Source organism: Galeopterus variegatus, unplaced genomic scaffold (assembly GCF_000696425.1).
Source record: "Galeopterus variegatus unplaced genomic scaffold, G_variegatus-3.0.2 Scaffold4300, whole genome shotgun sequence".
Classification (NCBI taxonomy): Eukaryota; Metazoa; Chordata; class Mammalia; order Dermoptera; family Cynocephalidae; genus Galeopterus; species Galeopterus variegatus.
This window is the reverse complement of record NW_007730411.1, coordinates 131,345-140,711: the sequence shown is the minus strand read 5'-3', so window position 1 is coordinate 140,711 and position 9,367 is coordinate 131,345. Positions and strand designations below refer to the sequence as shown.

Genomic DNA, 9,367 nt, shown 5'->3' with positions numbered 1-9,367 from the left:
AGAAAGACGTTTCTTCCTCTATTCCTTCCTCCCCGATTTTGGGTTACATGCCCTTTCTGTACGCCTCCACAGCTCCAGTGTCACCCCTTCATGACACTCTAAGTGACGTTTGACTTGGTTATTTCCAATTAGACTAGATATTCCCAGAGGGCAGGGATCTTGCTAGTCCTGTTTACCACCCTTTCCTCAGTGTCCAGCATATCACCTGGCACACAGATACCAGCTAAGTGAAAGACTCGATGAACAAACCCGTAAGGCTGAGACAGATTTTGATAAGCTTTAATATATTATATGATGCTTATGATTAGTACACATATACTAGGAGATTAAAAGGACAGAGGAAAGATTATGTGGGTGGTGTGTGTGTCCGTGTGTATGTGTAAGGCTATGAAAAAGCTGAATGGGTGAAGATAGCAATGTCCCTGATTGCTCAGAAAGTCCTGGAGAGGAAAGAACCCCAAAGCAGCAGGATTAGTTCTGAGATGTTCAGATGCTACACATGCAAATAAGAGAGTACGTGAGTATCAGGCCTCTAGTATCCAAGACCAAAGAAAGCCATGTAGGGGACCCAGCAATGGCTGATGACAAGAGACTCCTAGCAATATGTGTGTGTGTGTGTGCATGTGTGTGTGTGCATGTGTGTATGTGTGCATGTGTATGTGTGCTTGAATGTACGTATTAGATTAACTAGGTACTGTATCAAAGCATGCAGGTTACATGAGATGGTGGGAACTTCGAGAATTAGGGCCACTGTCCTTCTGACCAATAAATCAAGAAGACAATTCCTTTATGAGAACCTCCCACCTGGAGCTGACAATGACCTCTGTTTCCTAGGCATTCCTCTCATTGGTCTTTTTCCCTTGTCAAATATTCCTCAGCACCTACCACTGGGTCACTCAGTATAAATCACTTCGGAGGTTACAAGGAAAACTTAAGGTTCCTGTTCTCTGAAAGCTGATAATACAGTTAGCAAGCAAGGTGATATCTGGTGAATGGTAAATACATGAAACAGATCATTAGAACCAAGGGATTCAACAGGGGGATTTGTCTCTGTGAGCTGTGAGAGGCAGAGAGGGTGGAGAACCAAGCTGAGCTCCAAAGGCTGGGTGACATTTGGTCAAGGACAGGAAAAAAAGGGCAGTATTTGGATAGAGATAAAGCCTGAATTAAGATGCAGAAACAAGCAAACTAAGTCAGCAGTCAGTAAGCATCCTAGTTTGACTAGAACTGAGGAATCTTACAGAATTGCAAAGCCATTAAATCAAAAATGATTGTTATCTTTGACTCCTTAGCAGCCAGGCAAGCAACACTACTTTCCCACTGATGAATTAGAAAATGATACCTGTGAAAGTTAGTCCTGGTCACTGAAAGGCAAAGAAAGACCACACATATATCAAAGTGCCTAAAGTTCTAGCAAGGCCACATTATGAGTGCAAAACAGTAGGCTTCCCAGGGACTCAAGAAATTGGCATTCCTTATTTGGTACTGGTGCTGTGACTACATTCTCAAAAACAATTATTCCTAACATTTTCTGCTGTTGATTTATGTACGAGATTGAATACTCCCCGAAGTGACCACATCCTTTCTTTCTTTTCAGTCTTCCCTGGCTCAGAAGTGGGGCTCATAGGAATTCCTTTATAAGTCACTCCACTGTGGTCAATCCACAAGTCTCCACAAGCTCTGTCACACTACAGAGCACACCCTGTTGGTGGCCTTCTTTCAGAACAAAGAGGGGCAGCGACATTCTCTTGCACAAGATGAGTGACATAAATCCAGTGGACTTATTCTTGGGACTGCAAGATATCTCCATTTCAAAAAGGAACTCCCAATAATATTTTTGTTTTCTCTGATCCAACAAACATACTATGAAACCCAGTGAATTAACATTTCCAAAGATGCCGAGTTCCTCTTATGGGAAGCCACTGTCATAAACATAAAATACTACTGGCCCGTTCAGCACAACATAGTACAACACCACTTCCCATAACAAGTTTAAATCAACATTAGGTGATGTGGTGTGGTACTGTTTAAATCACTAAGATGATGTGTCATTCAGACAATATTTCAAAATAAAAATGGAACCTCATCAAATTGAGAGAACTTGCATTTATTTTATTTTATGATGGTCAGGATCAAAGAAGCTGATGCTAACTATGCTAACTGGGCAGATGCAGTGGACCTTTCCTGACTTCTGACAGTGACTCAGCCCATTTTATTAACAAGTTAAAGCTAAGTAAATGATGAATCAATGCCCTCAAAGCAGGAAAAGATGCCAGTTTCCCACTAAAAATCACGAAGTGTGATAAACCTATTTCCGTTAAGAAAACTGCTGGAGTTTTTACTGGGGGATTTCCTAGGCAAACAGAGGCAAAGATACATAAACCCAAAGCGGAAGGTAAGCAGATTTGCTCTCAGTGTTTTTATGCTGGACACTAATGCAAACACAGTGAGTAGTTCAGGGCTGTTTCATGTCATCCTCCTCTCCAAACCCGATCGGAAGAGATAACCCACCACACATCACACTTGCCCACTCCAGTTGGGCTGGCACAGAGACGGGGCACACATCCTGTGGGAAGAACACAGCCCTCGGCAAAACCGCAGAAGTACGAACGCCCACTTCATTCACTCATCCCTATAAAGTACCAGCACCTTCTTCCTCCTCTCCATTTCCTCTTCCACAATTATTTACGTTATCAACCACTATGATCGTTTAACAACATCCTCTGACTTCTAAACTCGAATCACTCAGCTCTGCCAAGGTCACCTGTCTTTATATTAGTATGCACAGCTACCGAATGCCTCTTTATGCCACGTAACATGCTAGGCACTTTACCTGCTTTGGTTCATTTCATCCTCATTTCCCAGGAGGTGCAAACTAAGTCAAAGAAGCTATGGAATACCACATTGCCTGGGTGGTATTTCTGCCAAAAATGTTTACAATGAATCTGCTGAAGAGGAAACAATTAGACAAATCTAAACCCTGGAACGCTGTGCAAAATAAATGTCCCGAGTTCTTCAAGAACTGTCAGTATCCTGAAAAACAATAATAATAATTGTAAAGCTACATGACCATGCCAGTTGTCAGGCTCTTTTACATGCTGGTAATCCTGCCCCCACTGGGCCAATTGTCGAGCTACACGACTACACCAGTTGTCGAGCTAGGGCTGGATCTGGAGCTCACAGACCCCTCAAGCCTGTTGTCCAGACTGGGTCACAAACCCTTCACACTCCAGGCTGGGTCCCCAGACCCCTCACACACCAGGCCGGGTCACCAGACCCCTTACACGCAGGTCTGTGAGCTAGGCTACGGGCAAAAAGTCCTTGGAAGCCCTAGGTTGGAAAGCATGTCTGCTCCTGCTGCCAGTGGCCACCTGAGGCAGTAAAACGCCAGCCAAGTCAGGGAGCCGCGCAGGTGCACTAACTCCACACACCACCTATTCACAGCAAACGCTTGGCAAGATTCTGAACACCTCAGGGGCCCTGACCATTTTCCTATATTTTCCCAACAATAAGCATATTGATAATAATAACAAATCTGCGTAACTTTATTAGACTCAAGGAGACTAAAAAGAATTGAGAATAAAATGGATTGTGTGACCCTTATTAGATCCCTGAATCATAAAAACGAAAGAAAAAAACCCAAAACTCTAGTTATAAAGGGCATTTTTCACAAAATTTGGAAAATTTAAATATTTATTGACTGTTAGATAATAGTACTATATCAATATTAAATTTCCTGAATGTGATTACTATACTGGGTCTATGTAAGAGAATGTTCTCCTTAGGATATCTCCACTGAAGTAATTAGGGGCAAAGCTCAATGATATCTGCAACTATCTCTCAAAAGGTTCAGAAACAACAGATAAACAAACAGATAAAGAACCACCTAAGAAAGGGGGCCACGGCAGAGGAGAGAAAGAAAAAGTGGCAGAATATTAACAATGGGTGAATATGGGTGCAGGGTGTATAGATGTTAATTGCACTAGTCTTGAAATTTTTATATGTTACAACATTTCCAAAGAGGGAATTAAAAAAATAAAGAATCATGAAACAAAATGCTAAAACCCATACAAATGAACCCCAAGGAGCAGGAACAGCAAGGAACTTGGCCACAGCCAAACCTTTAGCTTCTTTCCTAGCTGGGATACAAACATCAGGTGTTTGGGTGGTGGTGCTGGTGGTTGTTTTTCACTCCAATAATGATTGAAATATTTTTCTACATGTATTCTTTTAAAGCCTGTGTACAAAGGAGACACAATGATTGCTTTTCTCTTAGAGTCTTGTTAAGGGTGGTCATGACTACTGAGAAGGAGACACAGTGAAGAAGTGGGGGTTCCCATCGATCCTTCTGAGCTTCACTGCCTTGTGGAGTATGATTCTCACCCAGGTGGAATGAAATAAGATGACGAAAAGCCCACGGCTAATATCATTTAAAACCCAACTGGAAGCCACATAAAATGCTAAAAAGAATAAGCTCATCTCAACCTATAGGAATATAACAGATACTGGAAGGAGAGATTTCCTGTCTCCAGTGTCCGTGAACTTAACAGTTGGGTATCACGCACACCGCTCTGCAGACGGATCCTGTGGGAGGAGGCTAATGGTTTGTTCACACCCTACCGCATACGTAAAACCTCAAAGTAGGTATGACATCTTCTGATTAATATTTCTAATTGCCCATCATCCACATCCACATGGATCTTTTACAACCACCTGAAACTCAAACTCCTAAAGTCAATTTATTATTCCTTCTCCTCCCCCCTCCCCTCCACCCAAACACCCTCTTTTCCTCCACACTTCCACAGTTTTCTTGTATTTTCAATTTCTATTAATGGCACAACTTTCCATCTTGGTGTCTAGGGGTGAAACTCAGGAATAAACCTTGGCCCCTTCTCTTTATTCCACATATAAAGTCATAATTGGTGATCCTTCCTCCTAAATAATAGCTCCTGAACAAATTCTCCATCCTTACTTCAAGTCACCGTCTTGCTCACAAGGTCACCTGCAATGGCCCCCTCCTTCTTTTTCTAGCTCTCATTCCAGCCTCATTACTCCAACCATCTTGTCACCTGAGTTCATTTTCTGTAATGTCAATCTGAGTGTGTCTCTCTCCTAATACAGAGCCCATGATGGTTCTTCCCTTCCAGTAGGATAAGGAGCAAATTTATTAGCATAAAATACGTGGTTTCCCATGAGCCAGCACACTGTTCTGTGACTTCATGAGCCATGTACACCCCAGAGGCTGCTGTCCTGAGCCACCGGGACCTGCCTTGAGGTGTGTCCTCTCCCTTGCTCACATCTTGTGAATGCTCTTGCTGTCTGGGATGCTGTTTCCCATTTATCCATTTGGAAAAGCCTTAGTCTTCCTTTAATGCCTAGATCACTAGGTCTTTCTTTCCCTCCTTCCCTGAGGCAGGGTTAGGAACATCTTCTTTAGGCTCCTGTGGCGTCTCTATTATATCATTTATCCAAACAGCCCTATAACACTTTGTTCACATGTCTGTCCTCACCAATAAAACCTCTGGGGGCAGAAGCATGTTTTAATAATCTTCGTATCCCCAGCCCCCAGCACAATGTCTGACAGATGGCAGGTACTCAACAGATGTTCATTAAACAAAAGAACATATTAATAAACAGGAAGGTAAGCATAAACCATAAAAAGTGTGGTTTATTGGACTTAAATACACATATTAACAAACTCATAGACCAGGCCAATAATGATGGAACTGCAGATGCTGGTAAAATCCAAGATTCAAAACTTTTATTCCTACTACCTACCTATTCAACCCATTATTTTGCTCACTAAAAACCTATTACTCCAAGATTGCAAAGGGGTCCCCACAAAAACTTTTTTCCCCTGTGCATGTCTGGGAGTAACCCCTAGGTAGGTCAACTCAAGCGAGATGACAAGTGGAGAGGGGTGACAAGAAGTGTGGGCATGCTCTCCGCATCTCTGGAGGGTTGGGCAGTTCAGAGAGAGGAAAACTGAGGTGTCCAACCTCCTTCCAAATCTGCCTGTACTGGTGCAGCCACACACCTGCTATTGGGCAAGAGAAGTTCACTGGTGCCTGCTCCAAAAAGGGGCAGGAGATGGGGAGGCAAGAGATGCAGTCTCCTGTTTTTGGTGTGTGGTCCATAAAAGCACACATGAGATTGGGGAGCAGAAGTATGAGAAAGGCCCCAAAAGGCCGCTGGAGCCGATGCCAAATTCAGAAGTAAAAACATCATGAAGATCATAGTCATTTACAAATTTTCCCCCAGAAACCCTTTATGAAGGTGATAAAATATTCAATGAACAGCCCCTTTCTGGCCACCCATATAAAGTCCTGTACCTTTTTATGCTCTGCTCTCAAGCTCACCCTCCTGATCCACATGATGAGGGCACTTTCTTCCATCTGGAAAGTGTTTCAACTTGCACTCACATTACCTTAAAACTGAGTCCCTGAAACAAACTGAGGAAAGGTGGGAAAGGCAGAAATTTGGATGCATTTTCCCAGCATCTGACACTTCAATTGGCTACTGCCAACATCATTTCGTTTGTTTTCCGTAGAAAAATAAAGCAAATAATGAGATATGTGGTCCACGTGCTTTGTGTATGTACTTTTAAAATGTCACCTTTGGGTAACTCAACCCACCTACAGATTATTAATAAAATTCGGCAACTGTCAAAGCACTTCTCGGTGGAGGGAGGCTTGGCGGCGACACCTATTAGGAGAGAGAGACAGATGGCCTTACCTCTCGGCGCCCGCATCCACAGCTGTGAGCGGAGGTAACTGGGAGGAGGGGTTGTGGGGGCTCCCCTGTACATTATGTCCCGGAGAAGGGTGACTGGCAGGATGTGGGGGTGGCACGGCCCCAGCAGCTGTTCCACTTCGGCTTGAGTGATTGCTGGAGAAAATGGAAGCTGCAATCAAGGGAGAACAAGCGTGAGACTGTGGCCCAAGGAAGCCCCTGTCTTTTAAATACCCAAGACTGACAGCAAACATATGTCAGGGGCTTGTTTGTTTTTCTCTGGGTGGTTTTCATGGAGCAGTTCTCCCCTTCTTGGATATGCACAAATTTTGTTTCCATGGTGGGACGGGGTCCTCAGCAGCGGCTAATGTGCCTTTACTGTCACCTCAGGAGCTCATGGTGGGTTCCCTCCAGGCTGACGTCCAGTGCCGCCTGGCCCTGCCACTTCCCTGTCTGCACACTGTCTACTTGGTCAGTCTTGTGCTGTTTGCATCGGTGTGAAGGTCTCTGGGTTAGTGCTTTTCAGTCACGGGGAGGAGAGGCAGGTAACGGAATATTCAGTCAGCTGACCGAGAAGGGCACAGCACAGGCCTTCTTCCCCTTCTCACTGCTGCCAAGGGGCCCTGTGGGTCAGGCCGGATCCCTCTGTGTGGCTGCTCAGTCAGCATCATGAGAACGGAGCTCCCCCAACCCTAGCACCAGTGTAGAAGCCTACACCCTTTTAACTTAAGAGTCTAACTGACCCCAGCCTTTCCCGATGGTGTGATGAATCCTTGGTCTTCATCAAAAAGAAGTCCTCTCCTGACAACACAAAATATGAAAAGGGACCAATTGCAGCTCTGGGATCATCAGACCATCGCCCCCCAATCCCCCACTGTTGCTTATTACAACACAGAGGGTGAGGTGGAGCCCCATTCATAGGGCAGCCTAGACTTGGAGAACTGTGTGTGACCTCAAACTTGAATAGGTGCCCGTTTAGATCGGCTAATTGGTGTGATTTCCAGAAGGAACCGGGCCTTGTCACTTTCTGAGTCTATCAGAGGCTCTCTTGGAGTCTGGCACCCGCTCAGCAGCCATCTCACTATGCTGTAATCACACCAGCATCGTGATTGTGACTCCCTTTAACTTCCTTTTCTGTACAAAGCTATACTGAGCTCTATACCCATTTCTGCTTTTTGTACTTACTCTACTGATATCAAAGCATAAATGGATTTTTTTAAAAAAAATCAGGTTCAGGATTTAAAAAGTGGAGCCACATCTATACCCATTTCTGCTTTTTGTACTTACTCTACTGATATCAAAGCATAAATGGATTTTTTAAAAAAAAATCAGGTTCAGGATTTAAAAAGTGGAGCCACATTATCGAAATGATTTGAGGGTTTAAAAGTTCAGGGAGTTGTATTTTTAGACAAGTATGACTTTTCCCTAAACTCCCCAGGATAGAATTAATACCCCAGATGTCCCAGCCCCCAAAAGCCTAATCCAATGGAACAAGAGTTCAAGTACTTAGAGGAACATGTAAAGAGGCAGAATTACCATCTTCCCGCTCAAAAAGCTACTGACAGGGGTGTGATCTGACTTGAAGAGTTTATTTCTGGGAAATCAGCATTCGTCAGGTTAACTTATCCTCAGAAGCCTGCATCCCCACAGTCCTCCAAGTCCTAAAGAGGCAGTGAGGCCGGAAAATTCCTACCAGCTCAGAAAGGCAGTGCCGAGCTTGTGCTGGGTGCGTCAGCCTCCGTAAAAGTTGCACATTTGCAAACTCGCTAGAGTCACCTTATGAATCACCACCCTCATTTATGCTCAGCTAGCTCCAGGAACCACAGTTCTGCTTGTACTCCAAATAATAATTTTACCCAGGGGAGAAGCCCGGTTGGATTGACTGTGGCAATAGTTTCAATACTGGTGTTTGTCAGCGTGGAGCTTGGTGTTTTATATACTATTCTGAAATCTAATGGAATAATAAGAGGTCACAGAGACACTGTGAAAACACAGCTAACTTTGTTTTCCTGTCTTAGTGTAGAAATGTGAGATCTCCTATTTATTTTCAGTTGCTGAATGCACCCATCATTTATTTCCCCTGGAGGTATGTTTGTATGTATATACAAATGTTTATTGCAAGGGAAGCACTGCCCCGGCTGTTTGCAGACCAATGGGCAACAGGGAAACTTGGTGTGTGCTCTCCTTGATGGTTCAACAGAAAGTGTGCTGCTTCCAGGTCTATACAGCTACATTTGACATTAGCTGCCATGAAATAGGCTGGGAAACTTGGCATTGCTTGTAGCCTGCCATTCACTAAAAGTTAGGTTTAGAGTCTCTCCTTTATCCCATTTAACAGCCAGAACCAATCATCCACCATTCATCCATCCATCATCTGTCTATCCATCCATCTAACTGCCCATCTGTCCATCCATCCATCCATCCAACAACCATTATTTTCTAAATTTAACATTTGCCAAGTGCCTACAACGTGCTAGCTACTCTACCATATGTGGGCCCCTGTCCTTGAGGAGGTTGCAACTTAGTGAGGGGAACAGACCTTTATATGTCAAGTTTACCAAAATACTAAGAGACAAACTGGTATAAAGCACCGAACAGTATTCGAAGAACTTTAACACACTATCTTATTAGTGGT

At 43.9% G+C, this 9,367-nt stretch overlaps 1 protein-coding gene across 1 annotated transcript in view; it reads right to left on the bottom strand.

Annotated features, from left to right (window-relative positions):
- LOC103602787 (zinc finger protein GLIS3-like) overlaps positions 1-9,367 on the bottom strand; it is a 158,611-nt gene that overhangs the window by 41,318 nt on the left and 107,926 nt on the right. The window contains exon 6 of the mRNA XM_008587224.1: positions 6,736-6,904. Within this exon, the coding sequence (XP_008585446.1) occupies positions 6,736-6,904 (169 nt within the window). The remainder of the gene's footprint in view (positions 1-6,735; positions 6,905-9,367) is intronic.